At 42.6% G+C, this 25,180-nt stretch overlaps 1 protein-coding gene across 1 annotated transcript in view; it reads left to right on the top strand.

Annotated features, from left to right (window-relative positions):
• LOC121946689 (nuclear receptor coactivator 3-like) overlaps positions 1 to 23,627 on the top strand; it is a 78,412-nt gene extending 54,785 nt beyond the window's left edge. The window contains exons 4-23 of the mRNA XM_042491374.2: positions 1,248 to 1,408; positions 3,280 to 3,380; positions 3,858 to 4,032; positions 5,823 to 6,005; positions 6,462 to 6,548; positions 6,710 to 6,850; positions 8,428 to 8,575; positions 8,877 to 9,406; positions 10,002 to 11,122; positions 11,263 to 11,395; positions 12,314 to 12,475; positions 13,100 to 13,330; positions 13,990 to 14,095; positions 14,206 to 14,377; positions 14,695 to 15,021; positions 16,014 to 16,112; positions 17,029 to 17,281; positions 17,607 to 17,784; positions 18,632 to 18,836; positions 20,263 to 23,627. Coding sequence (XP_042347308.2) covers positions 1,248 to 1,408; positions 3,280 to 3,380; positions 3,858 to 4,032; positions 5,823 to 6,005; positions 6,462 to 6,548; positions 6,710 to 6,850; positions 8,428 to 8,575; positions 8,877 to 9,406; positions 10,002 to 11,122; positions 11,263 to 11,395; positions 12,314 to 12,475; positions 13,100 to 13,330; positions 13,990 to 14,095; positions 14,206 to 14,377; positions 14,695 to 15,021; positions 16,014 to 16,112; positions 17,029 to 17,281; positions 17,607 to 17,784; positions 18,632 to 18,836; positions 20,263 to 20,274 — 4,525 coding nt within the window. The 3' untranslated portion in view covers positions 20,275 to 23,627. The remainder of the gene's footprint in view (positions 1 to 1,247; positions 1,409 to 3,279; positions 3,381 to 3,857; positions 4,033 to 5,822; positions 6,006 to 6,461; positions 6,549 to 6,709; positions 6,851 to 8,427; positions 8,576 to 8,876; positions 9,407 to 10,001; positions 11,123 to 11,262; positions 11,396 to 12,313; positions 12,476 to 13,099; positions 13,331 to 13,989; positions 14,096 to 14,205; positions 14,378 to 14,694; positions 15,022 to 16,013; positions 16,113 to 17,028; positions 17,282 to 17,606; positions 17,785 to 18,631; positions 18,837 to 20,262) is intronic.
• Positions 23,628 to 25,180: the final 1,553 nt, after the last annotated feature.

Below are 25,180 nucleotides of genomic sequence, written 5' to 3'. Positions count from 1 at the left end.
ACGTGGTGAAAGATTAATTGTGTTTAATATCTTCTCCCCCCAAAAAATAAGGGATATGCACAAACTCCAAACTACAAATTTAATTAAGCAGACAACATTTCGATCCCATTGCCAAAACAGTGAGACTCAACGTAATGAAATAAAGACAACAAAAAAGGCCATAAATACAGATATAATGTACAGTAGTAATAAATTAAGAAATATGAAAAATATGCTTATTGTCTTTAGTGTCAAAAGTTAGATATGAAGATGGACTCCAATGTCATGTCTGTACACTAAAAATGAAGCTGCAGTTAATTTAGCTGAGCATAAAGACAGTAAATGACTCACCTTGCTTGATCCAAAGTTGAAGAAGCTCTATGCAACTTTCAGAGTATACTGTTTAAGGAGGGACTGTCACAACGTTATTCTACCTCATCATTTTGTATCTGACTGAAATTCTATTGTTATCGTCCAGAAAGTGCTGTATGTCACATGCACATTAGCGGACAAAGCTGGTATATCATATGTCACATCTATCACGCCAGTTTTGCTTCCCAGCATGCTACCTAAAATCACACAAGAGTCTTTGTTGCGGGATCTCTATATTCAGAGGTTGTCAGTAAATGTTTTTTTTTTTTACATGGAGGTGACTCAGTCAGGTGCTAACACCAAAAAACGCACTAACAATGACAACAGTGCTGACAGAGCTCAGGTGTTAACCTGGAGGAGATTGAGAGCTGGAGGGTGGGAGCTGCTGTTCCACCATCGTGGGTCAAGATGGCGTTATCAGCGGTAACCGCTGTATGAGCATAGCACATTTTTGTTTCATCCAGACAAAAATGAAGTGGAAAAGTGACAAATTGGACATTTGTGGTAGTGCACTGACTTCCTGGAGTCTTGTTGTAACCATCGTAACAAAAAAAGACAACCTGTCACCAGACTCGCTGTTTCCTGCAGCTTACAGACTTTATACTTAGTTAAGCTAACTGGCCACTGACTGGAGCTTCATATTCAGCGTACAGACTTCAGAGTGTTATCGATCTGTACATCTAACTCTCAGCATGAAAGGTGGACAGTTCTGCAAGCTAATTTCAGGAATGCCATCAGCAATACAGTCAGTGTGCTCCAGATGTAATCAAAACTGCTGCTGACTTTTAATCTAGGAATGTAGTTGTAATGGTTTCAGATACATAAACAGCGCTGACATTTGATTAAAGTGGGGCAGCATTAGCTTAGCTTTCATCTTTGCACATTGCCCCCTGCAGGTGTGAGAGGAAGCGACGGGAGCAAGAGAGCAAATACATAGAGGAGCTGGCGGAGCTGATCTCTGCCAACCTCAGCGACATCGACAGCTTCAACGTCAAACCAGACAAATGTGCCATCCTCAAAGAGACGGTGCGCCAGATCCGTCAGATCAAAGAGCAGGGTGAGTGGACGCCGTCGTCTGAAATCACTGAAGGCTGCTGAGAGCCGGAGCTGGACAGGTGCACCGAGAGTCAGATAGACCTCTGAGAAGTGTGTGTAGGAAACATGGTGAAGGTGTTGAGGAGAGAGAGAGAGAGAGAGAGAGAGAGAGAGAAGAGACAGCTGGAAACACACACTCACACACACACACATACACACACACACAAACAAACACACACGTGCTTTCTCAGAGCCCAGGTGCAAGGACGAATCAGTCATTCATCTCCCACAAAATTCACAGCCTCAACTGTTTATGTTTGGGAGGAAACATTGGCAGTGCTTTGTGAACCTGTCATTCATGTGTGTGTTGTGTGTGACTGACTGTGTGTGTGTGTGTGTTATGGGCATCCACAGCTGTGTGCTGCCCTCGCCAGGGGCTGTTTAATTGGACGTTTGCAGGTAATCACATGCCCATCCATTTTGCTGAACTGCCAAATTATTAGTTCTGTTACAGCTGCTGTTGTTGTGCTTCTGTATCCATTATGCAGCGGTCATTTCCACAGAGAACAGTTTAAAAAGCTTAGGACTAAGATTCTTGCTTTGCACACACGTCAGTCGGCGCAGATCGGACATATTTTAACTCTCACATTTGGACCTTTGTGTCAGTTTTTTCTGTTCAAAGTGAATTTCTGGAGATCAGGGGTGAATTTTGTTCTCATGTCTCTGCTCGGCTCAGTCAGCGTCTGCCACCTCGACAGGAAGGGGAAGAGGCTACAGCTGGCCCTGACTGGCTGCTGACAGGTTGCCATAGTTACAGGAAGTGAAGACAGAAATGACACGGGCGTTTAGACTCGTCTCTCGCTCTCTACCTGTTCCTCTTCTCCTCCTCTCACTTTCAGTTGCTCTTTCTGCCGCTCTTCATTTTTGCTCTTTTCTCCATCAATCACTTCTGTTTTTCATCTCACTTATGTACTCTGCTCCTGCGTCTTCCTCCTCTTCTTCTGCTCCCCATTTTTTTCCCACCCTCTCATCTGTATTTCAGCACAATGAGTTGCAGCATCTTCAGGTTTGCTCCCAGCATCTTAAAGATATTGAGTGAACTGATGGAGTGCAGCATCTCTCTTTCTGTCTCACGCTCACTCTGTTTGTGTCTCATTTTCTCTCCGTCCTTCTCTACCTTTACTTGTGCCTGGATGTAAGCAGCAGTGGCTTTTTTTCTTTGTGTGGGTATCAGTGCCCCTTGGGAGCTAATCAGATAGAATGATTCCTGTAGCCAAGCAGCCCCCGCCTCTTCCTCAGACCAAACCCTGCATTAATACAACAACCAAAACACCAGCCGTTTTTCTGTCAGCATCGTCCACATCCCTCCAGTCCAGCTCCGGTCCTCCCTGTCTCTCGCTTTCTCCATCTTTCTTTCTCTCTCTCAGCCTCAGCCCCTCCATTAATTCAGGTGCCTTCAGCTCCTGCCCCTGCACCATTACGGCTTCCAGAGCCTCTCTAGCTCTCTCCCGCGCTCTCTCTCTCTCAGCCCCAGCCTACCAGACAGTCCCTCAGAGTCTGACACTGAATATAAAGCAAGAGGACGGCTGCTACCTGCTCCACATGCACCCAGCCCTCTACTCCTCCTGACGGGCTCCTCAGAGAAACCTGCCTCCGTCCGTCTCCCTCCTCACCTGTAGTTTTAAATTTAAAAAAAAAATTAAAAGTGAAGATTGAGAAACGCTGCCCCCTGCTGGCGCAGATGTAGTAGTGAATGACTGTTTCCTCCAGTTTCAGGTATCTCTCCTTGTGTTTCTCCTTTGCTCTTTTTTTTTGCTTCTTTGTCGGCAGCTTGGCTTGAAATGGCTGTTCGTGTTTTTTTGTAATGCATTTCATCTCTTTTTTCTCTTATAGGGAAAGCTTCATCCAACGACGACGACGTCCAGAAATCAGACGTGTCCTCGACAGGTCAGGGGGTCATCGACAAGGACCACCTGGGGCCGCTCCTGCTGCAGGTGAGAACTGATGTTTTTTTTTTGTTTTGTTTTGGTTTGTTTTTTTTGTCATTTTAAGAAAAATGTAACACTGGAGTTACTGAGTACATTAGAAAAGAAAAAATATATGTTAAAAAATACAAAAAGCTAAAAATACAAAACATAAGTAAAAAAAAATAAATAAATAACTGGTACATATATGTAAGATGATATTTAAAAAAAATAAACTGGTCACATAAATTTCAATTCGTAAGTATAATTTACCAATAACTCATAGACTTAAGTGAGAGGATACATTTGGCCAGCATAGGACATGACAACATGCATACACATATACAGACACACATCAGCACGTGTAAGTGTGCATACACAAAGTCATCAGTACTTTTATCTTAGCTTTCATATCTGATGACAGTCATTTGAAATATTGCGTAAACAGACAATTTGTATTCATGGGCCTGCTGAGCTGATGGTGACTTCCTGTCGCTGTGCTCTCAGGCTCTGGACGGCTTCCTGTTTGTGGTGAACCGGGAGGGCAGCATCGTGTTCGTGTCGGACAACGTGACGCAGTACCTGCAGTACAAACAGGAGGAACTCATCAACACCAGCGTGTACAATATTCTCCATGAGGACGACAGGGAGGAGTTCCACAAGAACCTGCCCAAGACCAGCAGTGAGACACAAATACACACACACACACACACACACACACACACACACACACACACACAGAAGGAAGCTGCACATCTGCTCACAAGCAAACCCTGCTTGACATCTTCCGCAGGGCCGAGGTATAAAACAAACTTTGAGAGGTTACAACAACTCGCACGTCAACGTAAACTCACTCAGTTATTTATTCATGCTCCTCGCTCTTAACTCCTTCTCTCGTTATAATGAGGAGCTCCTGGGAAGCCTGTGCACGAGAGCTTTTCAGAAACGCACACCTGACAAAACACACATGTGCACGGGAGCACCCACCCACTCGGTGCTAAGCAGGCAGAGCGTAGCGCAGCTGTCAGTCACACTCAGTGGTCCAGACAGTGTAAAACAGGCCTGAGCTCTATTCAGATCCCATGGCAGCCATCTGGAAACTACTTACTGCTGAATAATGCACCTCCACACTTTCCTGCTACTTAATTCACTTTGTGTTTGCATGTGCATGTGTGTTATTGTATATATTTACATGCCTATGTCAGCAATAGGATTGTATTTATTAAAGCTGCAGCCTGCATGTGTGTGTGTGTGTGTAAGCCCACGAGCACAGAGAACTATTTATAAAGCTGATTAATTATGGATATGTGTGCTCGACTGAACCTGCTACTCGATTAACTCCGCAGTAATGTTCCTAAGCAGCGGCGGCTCCGACATGTCATTGACACGTTCTCTCACTTATTCCTCCCATTCCCCCCGCACGCTCCTTTATTCAGTCACTCTCTTTATCTTTTAAGACTCATCTTTATCTACTTTTCCTCCGAGTGTCCCTTGTGCCTCTCTCTCGACTCTTTCTCAGCCTCATTCATACTTGATACGGCTTCCTGCTAAGACGAAATATTGTCTGTTTCTCAACCTGCCTCCCTCTCTGCTCTCTCCCACCCCTCATTGTGTCTCGCTCTGCTGCTCTGCCCCTTCATTATCTTTCGGGCCCATGAATGAAATGCGCTCTCGCTGCACATTCCTGTGGGATGACCACTGACCACACCAGCTTCAGTTAAATACACACTAACAAAAACAGACGCTCGTGCACAAAACATGTTGGAGCTTTTGTTCGAGTGTGTTTTTTGACCCCTCTGTCTTGTCGGCTAATTGTGTCTGAGGGGAGGTGTCGGCCCCAGTGACTGGGCTGCGCTCTCGCTGTCCCAAGGCCTTGTTAAATCACCTCTCACTATCAGTTAGCGCCCCCCCACCACAACACGCTCTCATGGGTCTTCTCTTGTATCCTCCCTGCACCTGCCAGACAGAAACCTCCGGCCAACTCAAGGCCCCTGATAAGGCTCCACGCAGACCTTGGAGGACAGTTGGATGTCTCTCTGAAGTTTGCCTCCCCTTTCTGTCTTTTCCTCCCTCTTCCCCTATGAAGGTGACCCCAGTCTAAATTAGTGTGTGTGAGTGTGTGTGTGAGCTGTGATGAGAAGTCAGAGCCTAAATGAGGATAGATGGCTGAGTGTCCCTGGCCTCTGCCCGCTGCAGAGCAGACTGAGAGGGAGAGATATTGGAAATCGACACCTTGGCTACATTAATCCCATGGTCCATTTAGCCAGGCATCCGGACAGCAGGAGAGTCTTCTGCTTCTCTATTTAAGAAGGAAAAATACATGTTGCAGTCTGGTTTTGTTTGTTTTGTGTGTGTGTGTGTGTGTGTGTGTGTCTCTCAGGAAGAGGGTGTGAGCTGTTGTGTTGCACGCCTCTTTTCCATTTTTACTCACAAGAGTAAATCTCCTTTTTATTTGTGTTTCCTTCTTTTTAGTAAATGGAGTGTCGTGGGGAAGCGAGGCGGCCCGACAGAAGAGTCACACCTTCACCTGCCGGATGCTGGTCAAGTTTGGCCACACCCACGGCCCCATGGAGGAGGGGCCAGGAGGGCCGCGCTACGAGACCATGCAATGTTTTGCTCTTACTCAGCCCAAGGCCATGATCGAGGAGGGGGAAGGTACGCTGGCAAAGTCACAAATATACACACTGTTTAGTTCATGATAAGGAGTTTATTTTAGGATTTTACAGTGTTGCAAAAATAACACATTCATCTCTTTTTTTGTACTTTCTTCCCTTCTGCTTACTTTTCAATTTGTCTTCTTCTTGTCTTTTTTTCTAGATTTTCAATTTATTTTTTTTCCCTTTCAAGCTATTTTATTTAGTATCTTCCTTTTCTTCAAACGCTGTCCCCTCTTACCTCATGTGTCCTTTTATGTTTTGTAAATCGGTAACATCTGTGCATCTTTTGTTGCTTTTTTTTGTCTTTGTTAGAATGTCCATATGGTTTGCATGTGTATGCAGTAATTGGTAAATAAATGAATAAAGGGAAAGAAATTTATTAAAAACCAGAAACAATGAGCCTCAAGCACATGATATGGAAACATGACTGACCCTCCTCTCCTTTCACCTGCAGACCTCCAGTCATGTATGATCTGTGTGGCCCGTCGGGTGACAGCCATGGAGAGAACGGAGAGCTTCAACACCCGACATGAGCTCTCAGGTGAGGGGCGGCATCGCCCTAAATGCTCACTGAGAAAACACAGAAGGCCCAAATAGGCTGTGGCATTCATTCTTTATCCATGACCAGGTTTGACTCATCTCTTCTTGCATCTCTCTTTTTCCCCTCCTCTCCGTTCGCCCTCTTTCTGTCCTCCCCGGCAGGTAAACTGATCCAGATCGACCAGAACTCTCTGCGAGCATCGATGCGTCCAGGCTGGGAGGATTTGTTGAGGCGTTGCATTCAAATGTTCCTTCAGCACAGTGACGGGCAGCCATGGTCGCACAAACGCCACTACCATGAGGGTGGGTCACACGCACGAATACACCCACCTGGAATCAACTGAAGTACTTCAAACTGAGTGAATTAATCTTGTAGGGTGGCTGTTGAATGAATACTGAATACTTCTCCCAAATGTCCATTTGAACAGCATTTACTCACCCTGTGTTACACTGAAATTGTGAGAATAACTTTGTTTTCCACACACGCCTCAATGGTGAACGAAGAATCCAAAAACAGAGAAAGTTCGAAACACCAAAACAGTTTTAAAGTTAGTATTTACTAAGGTAACTTAGTATTTCCTAATGTGTCTGACTGAGGAACCCTAAAGCCCCAAATTTCTCCTCAGAAACCAAATCATGTATTTTAAAGGAATACTTTGCCACTAAAATGCCCATGTGTATAAGAATTACTCGCCCAGAGTTATGTTGAATTTCTGAAAAAGATTTTTTCACTTGCATGCCTCCGCGTTGAACGATGAATTCAAAACCTGAGAAAGTTTGAAACTTCAAAACATCCATTGATAAACTCTCACACAAGTTGTGCAGTATAATTTAAGTATAATATAAGTCTCATTTATTCAATCGAATGCTTAGTACTTCCCAAATAGACAGCCCCTCATGACAGGAAACTGAACTGAAAGTTGAATGTTCTCTTCAAAGCCAAAAAAACTTAATTTTACCTCAATGAGCACGGGAACTGCTGGTCTACCGCTGCCTCTGTTATTTTGTGTGATTGTGTTATTGTATAAGTTTGGTGAATCTAAACAAACTCATTGAAACACCAAAGTCACACAATAACACAAACAAACTGATAGAGATAGTGGTAGAACAGCAGCTCCCATGGTCAGAGAGGTATAATTACGTTTTTTGTCAATGAAGTCTGGCTTTAAAGAGAACACAGTTAAGTTTTACTTTTTGTTCCCTTTAAAAAGGGCTGTGTGTTTGGGAGGTACTGAGCATACAACTGGATAAATGAGACTTATAACGCACAAGCTGTGTGAGAGTTTGTAGACAGATGTTTTGATATAGATTTGCTGTTGTTAAAACATGGACCCCTGTTGACTTAAATCCATGAAGAGTTTTTTCTGTATTTGGATTGACTGTTCACCATTGAGGCATGCAAGAAAAACAAAGGTTTCTTCATGAATTCAGTGTAACACGCAGTGAGTAATTGATATACAAATGATCATTTGATGGTGAAGTGCTCCTTTAAATCCACAAAGAAAGAGCCAGAGGCAAAATCATCAGGATGTAGCTGTATTTAATTAACTGTTTGCTCAGTTGTGTATTCAATCTCCGCTCTTTCAATGCTGTAGTTATATTGAATTATTTGTTTTTAATTTGTTGTTACTGCCTATCTTGGCCAGGCCTCTCTTCAGAAATGAATCTCATGAGACCTACTGGTTAATAATATAAACACATACACACCTCATGCATCAGTGTATCAATATTGATCTCATGAATACAAATGTCTGAGCGCTACAACATTGATCCTCACCGTAATCACAGAGTTGGTTTTAACGTCAAGGCAGTGATTGATGATGTCTGTTATCAGATAAGTGTTTCAGGGTGTTGATTTGTCGTTTTACCCGTCTTTGCAGCCTTCCTGCAGGGTCATGCTGAGACACCCTTGTACCGCTTCTCCCTGTCCGATGGCACTCCGGTTACAGCCCAGACCAAGAGCAAACTGTACCGTCACCCCATGAGCAACGAGCCGCAGGGCTTCATCTCCACTCATCTGCTGCAGAGGTCAGAACCTGAAAATACAAACATTCAGACACAGCAAAAGATTTTTCACTTACTATCATGACAAAAAGGCACTTCAAGCATATCTATGCAAGGCTTTCATGCCATACAAATACTTGAAGTAGCAGCTGAAGTAGCTTTTATACACTGAAGTCCTGTGAACAGTGAGAAGACACCACACATGAACTTGTATCTTAGTTGCGTTTATAGTGAGCGTCTGCAGTCTGAGAGCAGTTATTGTGGGTGATACAGCGTTTTCAAGGTTTCGGCATCTTTTCAAACCTTGTGCTTGTTTTCCATACAGGGAACCAAACGGCTACCGCTCAGCTCAGGGTGGGAACATGATGCCGAACACTATGAGACAACAGGGCATGGGAGGCCCCAACCCCAACGCCCAAATGAACATGAACACTGGCGGAGGGATGGGCATGGGCGGCATGGGCGGCATGAGCAGGGGCTTCGGCATGAACGAGCAGGGCCACATGGGTCACATGGGTCCGATGGGAGGCGGCTCTATGTATGGAGGGAGCGGTGGAGGGGGAAATGGAGGTGGAGGCATGGGCAACCGCATGATGCAGATGAATCAGATGGGGCAGATGAATCAGGTGGGGCACATGAATCAGATGAATCAAATGGGTCCCATGAATCACCCGGGCCAAGGCATGCAGCAGCACCCACAGCAGCCCCCGTTTCAGAGCAGCGGAGGGTTTGGGCTGAGTGGCATGAACAGCCCCTCGGGAAGCCCCAGAATGGGCGGCCCCCAGCAGGGACTCCTGATGTCACCCCGTAACCGAGGAAGCCCAAAGATGGGCGCCAACCAGTTCTCACCTGGAGGTTAGTCTATCAGAGTCTAACTAACCCCTTGACACCTGAGCAAACTGGCTTAATTGCTACCCAAATTAGCAAGGAAATAGTAAAAGGTTTTTAAAAAATTATTTGAAAATTAGCACACAAAAAAGAAATGGCTTGGAAAAACTTAAAATGTAAACGTAATTAACTTTAAATATGTAATTATAATTAAATAATTACTCATTAACTATTTTCTGATATTTTTCTCACTCTTTTTTTCAGTCTTTTTTATTAATTTGTTCTTTCTTAACTAACTTTCAGTTTATTTTCTTGTCATTTGTGGGACATCTCTTGCCAAGTTGCTTGTTGCCTTTTTAGCCATATTTTCAAAAGAAATCAAACCAATTTGCTCAGGTTTTCAAGGTTTAAATGCTTGTTAAAGGTGTCCAAACCTAACAAAAGAAACTGAAGTCAATCCAGGTTACAAAGACTCAAGCATCAATTATTTATGAATTGATTGATTGTTTTGATTGTTTGCTTGTTTTGAGTTTTTTTTCCTTTCCAGGCTATACAATGATTGATTGTTTGTTTGATTTGAGTCATTTGTTTGTTTGATTTGAGTTATTTTTTTCCTCCCCAGGCATACACTCTCCCATGAGTGGTATTGTCGGTGGTGGAGGAAGCGGAGGGAGCACCACCACCTTCTCCAGCAGCTCCCTAAATGCCCTACAAGCGATCAGTGAAGGAGTAGGGAGCTCCCTCCCCTCCACCCTAACGTCGCCCTCCCCAGCCCACAAACCAGACAGCTCTCCCAGCGTCCACTCCTCGTCCTCTTCCTCTCAGCCCAGTCAGCCGGCCAAACCGGGCCAAGACGGCTCCAAAAGCCCAGCGGGAGGCTTGGGGCCTGGTCCCGGCGACCATCACCACCCCATGCACCATCATCACCATCATCAGCATCCTCAGGCTGAGAGTTCTGGAGACCGACCAGACAGCCAGGCAGCTGCAGCGACTAAAGAGTCTGGAGAGGGAAGCAATGAGGCGGGGGTGGCGAGCTCTGAACCGCCTCGGAGGGTGCCAGACAGTAAGGGGCACAAGAAGTTGCTGCAGTTACTGACTTCGCCGACTGAGGAGCTGGGAATAGGTGGCAGCGGGCCAACAGGGCCGCCTGTACCGCCCCCATCAACTGGCAGCAGCACTCCTGCAGGCTCAGACAGTAAGGACCCCACTGGAGGCATGACCAGCCCCTCATCTACTGGGGTGTCCTCCTCTTCATCAGCCAGTGCCAATCCAGGCCAGGCAACCGGGCCAGGGGGAGTGTCAGCATCGATATCGTCAGCGCACTACACAGGTACGCTGCAAGAAAAGCACAAGATCCTCCACAAGCTTCTTCAAAATGGAAATACCCCAGATGAAGTGGCGAAGATCACAGCTGAGGCGACAGGGAAGGTGACGCTGGGAGGCCAGGAAGGGGGTGAGGCTGGGTCTGGAGGATCAGGGGCCGGGGCTGGGCCAGGAATGGTCACGGAGCCCAAGCAGGAGCAGCATAGCCCCAAGAAGGAGAAGACCCACGCCCTCCTCCACTACCTCCTCAACAAGGATGATTCCAAAGAGCCAGTGGATGTCAAGCCTAAACTCGAAGAGCTGGAGGGGAAGGGAGCCCCAGGGGCCGCTGGCGGTCCTCCACGGGGCGGCCCTGGATCTGGGCCCGGCCCTGCACCTGAACATCCTGAGAGCAAGATCAAGTCAGAGCCACCTGATGACGTAAGATTGCTTGATTCGATGATTGCAGCTCTAATATTGTTATCGGCGTTTCGCGAGCCATGAAGAGTGTATCTGCACTTTGACTTTAAATCTTCATAGACATTTACGTAATAACTAATCTGGCCTATTTTCATGTTCAGTTGCACAACCTGGAGTCCATCCTCGGAGATTTAAGGGGTTCAAGCTCTGACTTTTACCCAGATCAGGCTGGTGGCGGAGGGGCTAATGACACAGGAAGCAAACCCCAGGGTTGCCTTGACGACAGCCTGCAGGGTAAGTGCTTCAAAGACCAAAGCCTTTAAGAAGTGACAGTTACATGCAGGGCAGGTTTCATGACATCATACATGATGATATCAATATGAAATGCCAGTGAAGCTGCACCTGGCAGTGTGTGCTGAGCTTTAGTTCTGGTCTTCATGCTACAAATACAAGCATCACTATTTTCTGACTCTCTTCCCTTCGCCATGTTTTTTTGTTGTTTTATTTGTAGGAATAACACTTATTAATTTGATTACATTTAATTTAGAAAATTGAGAAAATTGTAAACAATGCATCTATTTGAAAGTGTGTTTCTACATGATTTGGTAATTTTCAAAAATAATAATGATAATAATAAAAAACTTTATTTATGTAGCACCTTTTTACACCACAGTTACAAAGTGCTTTACATTAAAAGTAAACACATTTAAAACACAAGGGGAATTAAATGAACTAAAATGTGACAAAAAGGTCACCAGGATAAAATACAACAAGACTAAAACTAAAAATCAAGATAATAAACAAGAAATAAAAATCTATAAGAATGCAATAAAAGAAGTAGACAGCTCAGATTAAATCATTTTGTATTATTTTTTTATTTTTTTATTTTTATAGCAGTATTAAAAATATACCTCTATACATCCACACTCTAAATTCTTGATGCTTTGTAAGACCACACTGGTGAGGCTGAAGAGGTGAATGTGTCTACGTTATGAGGAACTTTATGAAACTATTCTTTATTATTTATGGTGGGTGACTGGTAGGTGAAATTTATAAACACTGAAAATCTCATAAGATATCAATATTTCCCAAAGTGCCAGAGGGTACTGAGATATTAGTTTTCCCAATATCACCCACTCCCAATGTCATGCAACACAGATTTATTCTACCTTTTTCCGCATGACCAATAAGTTTGTACTTTTTTGTCTACAGGGAGTCCGGGAATGGGTGCAGGCCCTCGGGGGCCCTTCCAGAGGACCATGTCCATGGATGGGAAGCCTGGTCCTGGTGGGCCTGGAGGAGCAGGCAGACGCCCCATGCTTATCAAGCAGGAGAACATGATGGGCAGCCCAGATGGTTACCCAGGAAACATGGGTGAGTGTTCAAGTGCTCAGCACATTTTGAGCACATTTTCATTGTGTATGAGTTACCTAATTTAGGTCCTTCAGTATAGTTGAATTTTTATCCTGTTAGTTTCAGCAGTTTTATGTAGAAAACTTTTTCTTTTCTACTAAACCTACACCTGCCACCCTTAACATAGTGTCGAAGTAAGGGTGCATCTACTTCTACCTCATCTGGCACCACTGAACTGGCAGGACGCCATTAATGTTTACATCTCATGCTATCATAAGCACGAGCCTCTCATCTGTGAGGTTTCTTCTGCGCAGTGATGCAGTTGGCGGGTGCAGTTTTGTAGAAAGAAATTAGCTCCTACTTAAAACTTATCTTGAGTAACCAGGTCATGATTTCTGGCAGAAGACAGACATCTCTGTTTCCAATATCTTTGACACTCTGAAACTTACTCCAAAACAATCTAGATTAATAAATACCACAACAGCTCAGAGTAAAAATATGTGTTTTTGATTTTAGTGTGAATTGCCCCTTTAAAGACACAGCTTTAGGACATTAAATGTTGAGGACCATGAGTATGCCACAGTATTCTCCTAAACTAATTCACTGATACTGACACATGCACATATGGTGTTTATGTATCACCAGGACCAATGAATCGCGGCATGGTCCCCCAGAGGTCTCCCATGGGGGGTTCAGGGGACTGGGGCATGACCCGCTCCAGTGGCAGTCCAGTAGGCTCAGCAGGACACCCCTCCATGATGCGTCAGGGTATGGAGTACAACAATAGTAAGGGCATGATGTCAGGACCGATGGTCAGCCGCTCCAACAGCGTCCCGGGCACCAGGTCTATGCTGCAGCAACAGCTCATGGATATGGGTACGTCTGTCATACTGCTGCCAGGTGTTGATGATGCTGGAAAAATGATCATCAACACATTTATGTGACAATAAAAAAGTATGAAAATAAAATACAGTTGAAGCTGATGTGAATGTAATGGGTCATAAATCAAATAAAAAATGTAACCTGATGGCGCTAGATGAAAGGATTTGGCATTGCCAAAGTTAATACAGTTCATTCTGAGAGAAACACGAATGCCTGCACTAAATCTTCCATTTTATGATTGTTGAGATATTTCAGTCTTGGCTAAGAGACTGACATTGCAGCACTGTGATTCACGTCATTAGCTGGCCAAAAAATGTGAGGACACTCATCCGCTGTGAGGGTCCAACGACAGAGGGATTGATATGTTGGAAAAGATTTCTCAGGAAAATTGTGATTTGTGATATTGGGCTGTATAAATTAAATTCTGTATAAATGAAATGTGAGATAAATTTATGCATATAGTGTGTTTACCATTTTCCTCCAACTTAGTTGTATTATTTTTGTGGTGTTGTATCTTGTTTTGTTTTTCTTCACTCAGTCATTTTTTCCTGCTGCTTTTGTCTCTTCAGCTGCTTTAACAGGAATTTGATGTGAGTTTGATGTTTGTATCTTGTTTGTGTATATATGAATTATGTACTGTCTTTGTGGTTTAGGAGGCTCTGCTGACATGGGCATGGGTATGAGCCCCTTCAGCCAGCAGGGCCAGCCCAACCAGTCCCCCTCCTGGCCGGACGCTATAATGGGCATGGAGGGTAACAGGTTAGTGCAACATCCCTCATCGTCTGTATTTATTCATCATGAGCTGCCATAAGTTCAGGAGCGAGTTGTTAGTGAACCTGATGGTGTGTGTGTGTGTGTTTGCCTCGTAGACGCCAGTTTGGCAACACGTTAGATGATCTCCTGGTGCCTCCCACCACCAGTGAGGGCCAGAGCGACGAGCGGGCGCTTCTGGACCAGCTGGACTCTCTGCTGAATAACACAGACGGCATCGCTCTGGAGGAGATAGACCGAGCACTTGGCATCCCAGACCTCGTCAGCCAGGTAGGCCATCAGAAAAACGACACTCTCATCTCTGTGCTCCTCTGTATCCCTTCAGAAGTAAAGTGAAAGGAGAAATAATCAGTCTGCATGTCATGACTCATAAGTGAGCCGTACGTTCATCTTTGCATTAGATATTTCAGTCATGACTCACCGTGTTCAGACTGTTCTCTCACTGAAGGGAGATAGATGAGCCCAGAGGGATCTGTCTGTGCTGCTTAGAAAAAGACAATTACAGAGCCAACCAGTTGGAAATTAATCAATTAGATGGAGAGCTTTGACAAAGTTCTCTTTTTGTCCTCTTGTCCTGTCTGCTCCAGAACCAGGGAGGCGAGCAGCAGATGGAGCCGTTTCCAGGGCAAGACCCGTCCATGGTGCTGGACCAGAAGCCTATTTACGGACAGGGCTATCCCGGACCCCCCGCCATGCCGATGCAGTCCGGCTATGGAGGGAACCCCATGCAGGGACAAGCCCAGCAGGGGGGATTTGGGCCCATGCTCTCTCAGATGGGCCAAGGCGGCAGCTTCCCTGGTATGGGTGGGATGGGCGGCATGGGTCACCCTCGCGCCAACATGATGAGGCCCAGGATGATGACCGCCAACAAGCCCATGAGGCTCCAGCTACAGCAGAGGCTGCAGGGACAGCAGGTATGAACACAGGAAGCTCACTGATTCACCAGCTTGCAAACAGTTAGCTTTTTTCCCAGTTGATCCAGTATGGTGTAGATTCTCATCTAACCATGGTAGTATATAGTGTTTTCATACTGAAAGAATTACCAAGATAGGTGAACTATAAATGCCAGCATGCAGTTTAAAATCAAATCACATTCAAGAGAAAGTAATGAAAATGTCAGTGTTGCAAAAATGGCCGGAAATGAACAAACAGATGAAAAATAACTTGGCAATGCATATTTTACCTGCTATTAACTTATTATCTTTTGTTAACTGAAATTATTAAATAGTGAATATCATCCTGGAGCTCCATAATTTACTGTATTACAAAAATCACTTACTTAACCCTTTGAAACCTGACCAATTTGGCTTGATTTTTTTCAAAAACATGGGAAGAAGACAATGAGTAACGAAAGAAGAAATGACCCAAAAAATTACAAGATTTTGGTAAAAAAGTAAGAAAATCACTTCAGTAAAAAGTTAAAACAAAAAGAAAGAAAGAGGAGAAAGTTTAAAACGACACAGAAATGACCTGGAAAAAACAGTACAATGATTTTGAACATGTAATTAGTAACATCATGAATATAGTTTTTCCCTAGCTTTTTTCTTTTGCCCTAGACATTTCTTTCCCTATCTTCATAAAAAATCTACATTTACTTATGTCTTGCAATTTGTGAAGCTTTTTTCCAAAGTCACACCACTTTGCTCAGAGTTCAAATGTTTACATTTTTGTTAAAGGTGTCTGAAGGCAGCACAAGGAAAGTGATGTCGCTCCAGGTTTCAAAGGGTTAAGGAGCTGTATGTGACAGTCACAACATTAATACAGATGCAAACAAATAGTACACTATCTAGTGCATTTAGTTTATATGTATAATTTGTCTGTAAATATACAGCATGGATGTGGAAGAAGGTAAGAGTGACATTTTTTCCTCCCTCTTATCTTGAATGTTTTTTTTCCCCCTCCTCAGTTCATGAATCAGACGCGACAGGGCATGGGCATGAAGATGGAGAACCCTGGAGGAAACCCTGGCATGAGGCCCGGCATGCAGCCCGGCATGGGAGGACAGGTAGACGACCAAAACTTCTTCGGTTAAATGATAACTTTTGGATGAAACACTGTAATAATGATTGTGTGATTTAAGACTTAATGCCATGGATTTTGAATTAATATCAGAATCAAGTTTGCCAAGAATGTCCACCACACTGTAGTTCTGGATGCACTTACGTGCAACGTTTTAGTTACATCTTATCAGAATACAGAACAGGTCCTTTCTGCTGACCTGATTGTCCTCTTGTCCAGATTGGTAGCCAGTTTAAACCAGACAGTGACTGACGTGAAGGGAACAGACTGATTGCCATGTAGAACTGTTCTCATCAGAGCCTGCGGTTTTTTCAACTTCCTCAGCAAGTGCAGCAACTATACATCACCTGCTGAGCCTTTTGCAGTCGTTCTTGGGGTCCTGGGAGATTATAGATCCCAGAAATCTGAAGGTTTCCATGGCTACCACAGTCCTATTGAATTATGCATTTTACTGTCTCATATACATCTTATTTTTGGGGGCATTTTCTTTGTCTTCACTGGATCGTGTTCAGTTAAGAGGCAGACAGGAGCCCGAGTGTTTATGACCTCTTGTCTGTATACATATTCGTCACCATATCAGATGATGCAAGTGTTGTTTGTTGACTTTGATTTGTTGGAGAGCCTTTACAGTCTTGGTGGAAATATATTGTATTTGGTAACATTTTGCTTGAATGTTATATTTTTACTATCTAAAGAAATTTTTGATGCATCTCTCTAATCGTCATCCTGATGTTATATAACAATTTAGAGCTCCTGCATCCACATAGGACTTTGTCAGCCATCCATTTTTAGCGTTACATACTGTATATTTTATAACATATATATTTTACTAAAGCTCCAAATATAATTAAATTGTATTTAAGTGTCAACCCTCCTCAAACTCCCTGTGTTGTTTCGTGCAGCCGGGCTTCCTCAATGCTCAGATGATGGCTCAGCGCAGCAGAGAGATGGTCACCTTGCAGATGAGGAGGCAGCGCATGATGATGCTGATGCAGCAGCAACAGCAGCAGCAGGCAGCCGCCGCCGCAGCTGCAGCCGCGGGAGGATTCAGTCCCCCTCCAAACGTCACGGCTCCTGGTGGCATGGAGAACCCTATGGGAGGCCCAAACATGGGCCAACCCGGCCCCCAGCAGTTTGGATATGGTGGGAGCTATGGTGAGTTCACTGGGACTGGTGCCCAACAGTATACTGCTGCTCCCTGGTGGTGAGTTGACGCACTGCATGGCTCTCACATTTGTTATATTTGTATATATATTGGTTGATTTATGAAAAAATATTGTCAGTAGGCTCTGCTTGTACACCCTTCTTATCTCTATTTTTTATAATCAGATCACATCACACATCACATTGAAGGGATAGTAAGTTTCAGAGCACACTCCACGCAGCAAGTTCATCATCTGTCTTTATTTATCTCCATGTATCAATTATGTGTTTCCTGTGGCGAGAGGGGAGAGCTGAGGCTGGTGATTTATCTCCACAGGGATGGGCCAGCAGGGAGACCCCTCGTTTGGCCCATCAGGTGGCAGTCCTCCTAACGCCATGATGCCCGGCCGCCTGGGGCCTCAAAACCCCATGATGCAACAGCACCCGCAGGGTGGTCCCATGTACCAGGGGGCAGACATGAAAGGCTGGTCGCAGGGAGGCATGGGACGCAACAGGTATGAAATCAAACACATACAGAACAGGTAATACTTAAAACAGTAATGAAAGGACAATATTCTCTAGAATGAAACCCTAATGAAACATAAAACTGTGATTACCGATGGACTGACGATGGGACTTAAATCAAGTCTTATAAGACAGTTATACAAAGGATGGGAAATATGGGTCGACAGATTATAGGCATGGGCAATTATAAAATGGCCAATATCTGGCATTTTTCTAATTATCTTTATCAGCATTTTATTTTAATAATCGATGATACAGATTCACCACAGACTATATAAGGATGGATGATGCGCCCCCACTTACCCCTGTGATGGTAAAGAAAAGATCCAAAAGTGCAGTACGGTATTATTACAGTCAACCAACACCAGAGAAGGCAGTTTGCAATACATGCAAAGAAAGTGACAGCATGGGGGGAACTTTCACTTTGTAAAACCTCAGGGAGCTATTCATATTTATTCATTTTTTATCTAAATTTTCACTTGACTTGATAAAAAAGTTATTGGGAACTTGCTGTATATGATGTTTAAAGTTTTAGTTTTGATAACACATTTGCTAAAGGCATTTAACAATGTTTCGTGATGGAGTTTGTTATATTTCAAATTCTAAATATTGACAAAAAGAGTTTCATTTTTATGGTAAATGCATATCGGTTTTAAATCTCGGTTATCGGTCTCATTAAGTGCTAATAATTGGTACCTGTATCGGCCCTGAAAAACAGTGTCGGTCGACCCCTGATGAGAAGATAATAGAACACTGTGCCGTCAGATATGGGAGAAAGTTGACTTTTAATTTTTACTTCTTGAATGCATCTTCCTCCCTGTTGCTCTCCCTCATCAGTTCGTACCCTCAGCAGCAGTTTGGGCAGCAGGGACCTCCAGGGCAGCAGCAGTTTGGGCAGCAAGGGAATCCAGGCCAGTATGGGGGCATGATGATGAACGGGGGCATGCCAGCCAGCGGAGGAGGAGGTCACATGGGCCAGATGGGAGGGCAGATGGGTATGAACCCAATGGTGATGGGGCGCATGCCGATGGGGCCTGATCAGGTAGGTGCAGAGGGGGGGAGAGTCTGAGTGCTTGAAGGACAGGTTCACATTTATTCAGGTTTATCTTAAATGAGTATTGACATGCTCACACGAACACTGAAATGTGTACATGTAATCCTTACTCCCGTCAATAGTGGGCGCAAAGAAATATCTTCTTAGAAACTGAAATTTAAGAGATGGGGGACAAAATGAGTCTGAGTTTTTTTTACCAACCACATTTATTATCTTTTAGTACCAAATTTGTGTCTGCTTCAGCTCAGCAAGGAAACACTGAGTGCATTCATCCACCTGCTTTTATGCACATTTCTCTCTTGGCTGAGGTGGAAAAGTTTGTGCATCAATAAAAGCAAAATATGGCAAAATGCAATGGAAGCAGACATCCTAACATTTATGAAGCATGCAACTTAAAGGAATACTCCGCCCCCCGAATGATCATTCATATATAATTACTCACCCTATGTTACACTGAGTTTGTGAACAAAACTTCTTACATGCCAGAGAAGAGAGAATCCAAAACCTGAAATAAAAATCTTGATGAATTGAAGATATGCAAGAGCAAAACAATTTCAGAATGTGTTTACAAACTCTCACACAACTTGTGCAGCATTATCCAAATTTCATTTATCCAGTCCTATGCTCAGTACTACCCACACACATATCCTATTAAAACACTTCGGCATAAATAGCTCAGGCGTGCAAGTAGTCTGTGCCTCGGACTATTTCGGGGAAGTGTGTCAAATAGTAAAAAAACTATTAAAACTATAAAACTATTTTACTATTATTACCATCATGTTTTCTACATTTTTTTCAAATATATGTGGTTTGACTGGTGCTCTCATCTATCTCGTTGCATCCTCTTCATCTGCAATAGTTTAATGACACCTGACTGGAGACAACATAATGGTACTGGATTGAAATTTGCAGATTTTCTGGAAATTCTGTTAAAATTTGAGGCTACATTAGGATGGTCACTATAGCCGTGTATATGAGCAGTGAGTGACAGCTGCGTTAGAGTCTCCTCCTGGCTCTGATTGGTTGTTTTCATTCAGGCACAGGGGATTGTTGTAATTCTTTTTTCACAGATTATCTTTCTGACATATTACTGTCAGGATACAGTAACAGGTTCAGCAAATATGACAAGTTACCTGCTGTAGCTTTAATTTCAGCTGCGGGCTGTGGATTTATTCCACATTGCTTAAATTGAAATTGCTTTATGAAGATATTTCTTTGTGGACAGTATGGACAGGAGGAACAATGACAGTAACTAATAACCATTTCAGTGTTCATATCGACGTGTCAGTATTGTTTAAAGATAGTGAATCTATCCTGTCTGATTCTGTAAGCTGTTTTGAGAACAGACAATGCTTTTGGTCAATTGTGCATTTCCTCTTCTTCACTTTTTTTTCTTTTTCTCCCCTCAATCTAGAAATACTGCTGAGCATCGTGACAGAAGCATTTGTCTCACTGTGATCTCCATTCAGAGATAGGACACGGCTGCAGCTCTGGAGTGTGTGTGGAGGACCCAGCGGTGTGTGTGTGTGTGTGTGTGTGTGTGTGTGTGTGTGTCTGTGTGTAGTGCTGCTCTCCCACCAGACGGGGGAGTGAACTTCCTTTGGACTCGTGGCCAGTAACGGCAGTCTGGCAACCGTGGAGGAAAACAGACAGACTGTCTCACACGTACATGAAAACACACAGCGTTCATAAAAATCAGAAACACTGTGACACATTTACACACAAATCCTAAAGACAGCCCTGTGATTCCTCTCGTAGACTGTAGATTAATATTTCTCTCTTTATGAGCGGCGTGTGTGTGCCTCAGTGAACACACGCCGCTCGCTGGACCAAACAGTGAAGGTGGACGGACACTTTGGTCAAACATGTTAAAGACATCCTCTCCTCTGTCGAATGTACCATGAAGCTGTGTTCAGATTTAAAATGTGAGACTCCACTATTTGTTTCTGAACTTCGTGGGATTTTTTTTGGTTTTTTTTACCCGCCGTCTCTCTGCTGCTCCTGGAGGATCTCTAGAGTAAATGTGGCTCAAAATGACGAGCCGCCAGATTGTGACACTCAGATGAATGTCATTAAAGCAGTAGCACATTGTTTCGTCCCTCCAGGACGCCGCTGAGCTAAAGTACGAGTGAATTACTTGTTGGCTGATTGCACTTTAAGGAGAGGCCAACATCAAAAGGATTGTGGCAATATAGAGGCCTTTACCCAAGAATTAATGCATAGCAGCAGTTGTTTGTTTTAGTTATTATTTGTGTGTGTGTGTGTGTGTGTGTGTGTGTGTGTGTGTGTGTTTTCCGCTCTGTACAGTAAAATCTGACAAGTTGATTTAACTTTTTAAAAATATCTGGGAAACCGATTGCCTTGAAAAATGTAAGTAAATATAATTAGTCCAACTGATGTTTACTGTATATCTAAGTGTTAAGTTTACTTAAAATTTTGTTATATTTTCTTAATATTGGGAAGTTTTTGCAACTTAAAAATGACAAGTTCAATTAAATCAATTTTTCTAAGTTTAAGCAACTTCAGTTTACGGTGCTATATATCTGAATTCTTTTGGTTGCCAACTCGTCAATCATATTTGTATTTTCCTAAACATATTAAGGAAACAGAACTTGCAGATCTCCTAACTTCATCATTAGGCAAGGCAAGGCAGCTTTATTTATATAAAGCTGCCATCAGCAAAATCCTCTCTGTCATGATCAAGTAAAGTCAGACTAATTTGGTTTACGAAGTTGCTAACGCTCAAAAAGAACAAGGTAATTCCACTTGCGATTTTTAAGTTGCAACAACTTCACACCATAAAGTAAATGTAGATAATTTTTTAAGTAAACTTAACAATTAGATATGAAGTAAACATAAATTAAGATTTGTGGTTATAGTTACTTTTCTTTTACAAGGCAGTCGGTTTTAAAACTTTTAAAAAGTAAGTTCAATTTGTCAGATTTTACAGTGTGGGTAACAGGGGCTGTTGATTGGAAATGGGTCTTTGTTCTAAAGTGGGAACCAGTAGAAAGGCGTCAAGCACAGATTTTATCCAATGCTCTCATCTACAGTGATTTATTACAAGAAGAGAAATTTTTAAGTAATTTTAAAGTCATGCTGGAGGCAAACACACCTCTATTAATGTCTGCTTATATTTATACAGATTCACTGGTTGTTTTATCATTCCAGAGGTCATTTTTAACCCAAATATTGCAGATATTTTGGTTACCTCACACCAAGTTACAGTCTTACAAGAAGTGCAGAAATAAAAATTGCCAATTGAGAAATTATGTCTCTATGAGCTCCCACTGTAAGAGAAAAGTTCTAGCAATAATCCTTCCTCCTGGTTTTCCTCTGAGGTCAAAGCTGAAGTATCATTGACTCAAAGTGACGGCACTGCAGTATTAGACATGATGTCTTGTTTGGAGCTTTTTCCCCCTTTCTTCTTTTGTCTGTGAATATGAATTGTAAATATGCTTCAAATGTACTATATATAAATATATATATGCTTTTGTAGGTCACATACTGTTTTTGCACAGATTGTAAGGCTTGATATTTAAAAGTGTAATTTTCTTAATCTGCCATAGGTCAGCTTTTATTTTCAGTACATCAGTTGGAAAAGGAAGGGCCTCCTTTTTTGTAAGCGGTGCGTGTAGATTTTTTTTCATACTGCCACTTTGTTTCTCTCAGAAAGCAGCCTTTTGTTTTCTGAGGACAGTCTTAGCTAAAGAGGTGCTAGTGTGTAATTTTGTTTTCTATATAAATTATTTTTCTTTTGACAACCCCCCATCCCCCCCCACCCACACACACACACACACACACACACACACGCACACACAAAATATGCCTATACGAAAGGAGTTGACACATGATTGTGTTAGGTTTCTAGAGGCCAGGATGTCTTACCAGTATGTGGCGGCTGATGTTTTCTGAACCGAACCTCATGCTTCCATGTGTGACTTAAAGTTTCACTCCTGAGCTTTTATGTGCTTTGAATTTTACAGATTTTGGAAAATCAGCCCAGCTGTATAACTGTCCATAAGTCCTTTTGGTTTGTTCGCAGATGTTTAAAATCCTGATGGAAGCAACACATGATGTAGTGTGATCCCCTGAATACCCATCAACCTCTTTTCCATTTAAGTTTGCCTTTATTGTATTTCCTGTTTTTGAGAAATCTACCTTTGAACACACGCTCAATCCAAAGATTTTTGTTTGTCATTCTGCAGTGCGTAGAAACAGTTCCTGACGTAGATCGTGCAAGTACTCATGTGTGCTTTTACTGTCGCACATAACCTATAATATACATTGAACTTAACATGTTTAATTGCATATATTATATCCCCCATCTGTATGACATAGAGTAGAAACGAGTCTGGTTCTGCTGAGGTGGTTTGAGTTTTCTGTTTGTGGTTGTTTCTTCCTTTCTGTAGAACTTATGGCCAGTTGAATTGTGGTGCTGCAAATGTTTATTTTACAAGAGAATGTCGAGATTTTTCTAAGCCGGAAAGGAGGTTTCATCATTGATGTCATTATGTCTTAGCTTGGAGTTTTGTTTTTTTAAAACCCCAGTCTCAATGACGAACATGACATCTACAAATATAAACAAAAAAATGTCTTTTTTGCTTTAAAGGAAAGGAACTCCTCTCAGCGCCTTGTCTGCGCTAAAGAAAAGATAAAACACATCTGGGAAACTTACAGTCATTATTATTACAGGATGTAAAATACTATTGCATTTTTTTCTTACCTTGTTTCTTGATGTTAATATCGATGTAAATACAAATTTATATTTAAACATTACAGTGTCTCTGTTGTCTTTTTGCCAGAGTTGTGGACTCGAGTCACATGGCTTGGCCTGAAGACTCAAATTTGATGACTTTAGATTCAGTTTGACACAATCAAACTGCAACTTGACTCTGACTTTAATACCAATGACTTGTGACTTCACTTGGACTTGAGCCGTTTAATTTGAAAAGACTTCATGACCAAGCCCAAAGATTAAAATGTATGTTATTTAAAAATGGTGCCATGAATAAATTAGTCTTCTCCATTTCTTGAATCAACTCATGTTAACGCTCTTAAGCACAGGTTTCAGGAGGGATGCAGGGGACACATTGCCCTCCATGCTTTGAGCATGCATTTGCACCCTCAAAAAAACCCAAAAAAAACCCAAGAAAGTAGAAGAGGTCTTTTATTTTAACAAAATTAAAGATCTTTTCACCAAAAAATAATTAAGAAAGGGAATAAATTGGTGCATAAAATATGCATCAGAATGCAGAAAATAAACTATATGTTGCTAAAAAAATTTGGACCCCTTAACCCCTCCTTAAAACATAACCTAGGCCTAACATATTTAAGAAACCTAACCTATTTAATCTCAGTAAATTGACACTTAATTCCCCAGATTATCCACTTTGTTTGAACCAATCCAGCAACATCCAGTCAATTTGCGAGAGAGAACCATGAAGAACAAACATTACGTTACTGAGTTGGAAAAAATTACACCAATGATAATTTAATTTACGTACAAAAACAAAAACAAAGCAGTGATCAACAAAAACGGATTGCAGTATGCAAAACATGTGCATCAAATATTACAAAAACCAACAACATCTAACTTTGAAGAATGAAGTTGCACAAAGAACAGCAATTTGATGTAATTAGCAATAATTTGACAAATAAATGCAATTTTTTAAAAGCATTCATGATTTTGATTATTTTACACTGGTATTACTTTAATTTAGTTGCACATTATGACTTGTTTAAAACTCGAAAATAAATGTTTAGTACTTGGGATTTGACTTTGGATTCATCAGTCTTAACTTGTGACTTCACTTGCATGCACAAACTTGAGACTGTCTTGTGACATGCAAAATAATTGCACCCACTTCTGCTTTTTGCACATCCAAACATTTTGTACATGACTTGATGGTCCTGCAGCCACAGTCCAGTCTGTCAGCAGGCAGAGAGCAAATACAGTAGATTTTAGTGGAAGTGTGTTTCACTGCTTGTCAAGTTATAACCAGAGGTTCCCCACATCATTTATAATGACATGAGTCTGCCAGTCTGCATGAAATGGGAGGTGAGTGTGTGGATGGAAGGAGGGAGTTCATAGTGTGAAGGACGACTGTGTGACAAATCCTCAGAAGCGAGCTGAAAAGGACGAGATTCCTCTCAGACTTGTTGCTGTCGGTGACACTGAAGGTCGTGCGGCCGTCTGCAGCTTCGCTTTCATCTGCTGTTTGTTTCCTGCCACTGGTCAACTCCCCAGACCTTGAGCTTTTGTCATCAATCATCCCACTTTCTTCCCCTTCTCTTAATGATTTTGCACCCCACAGTAACATCTCACACCT

This window comes from Plectropomus leopardus, chromosome 9, assembly GCF_026936395.1.
Source record: "Plectropomus leopardus strain MGB_pleo_1.0 chromosome 9, ASM2693639v1, whole genome shotgun sequence".
In the NCBI taxonomy this organism is placed as follows: Eukaryota; Metazoa; Chordata; class Actinopteri; order Perciformes; family Serranidae; genus Plectropomus; species Plectropomus leopardus.
Note: the sequence above shows the minus strand (reverse complement) of the source record. Positions and strands in the feature narration are given on the sequence as shown.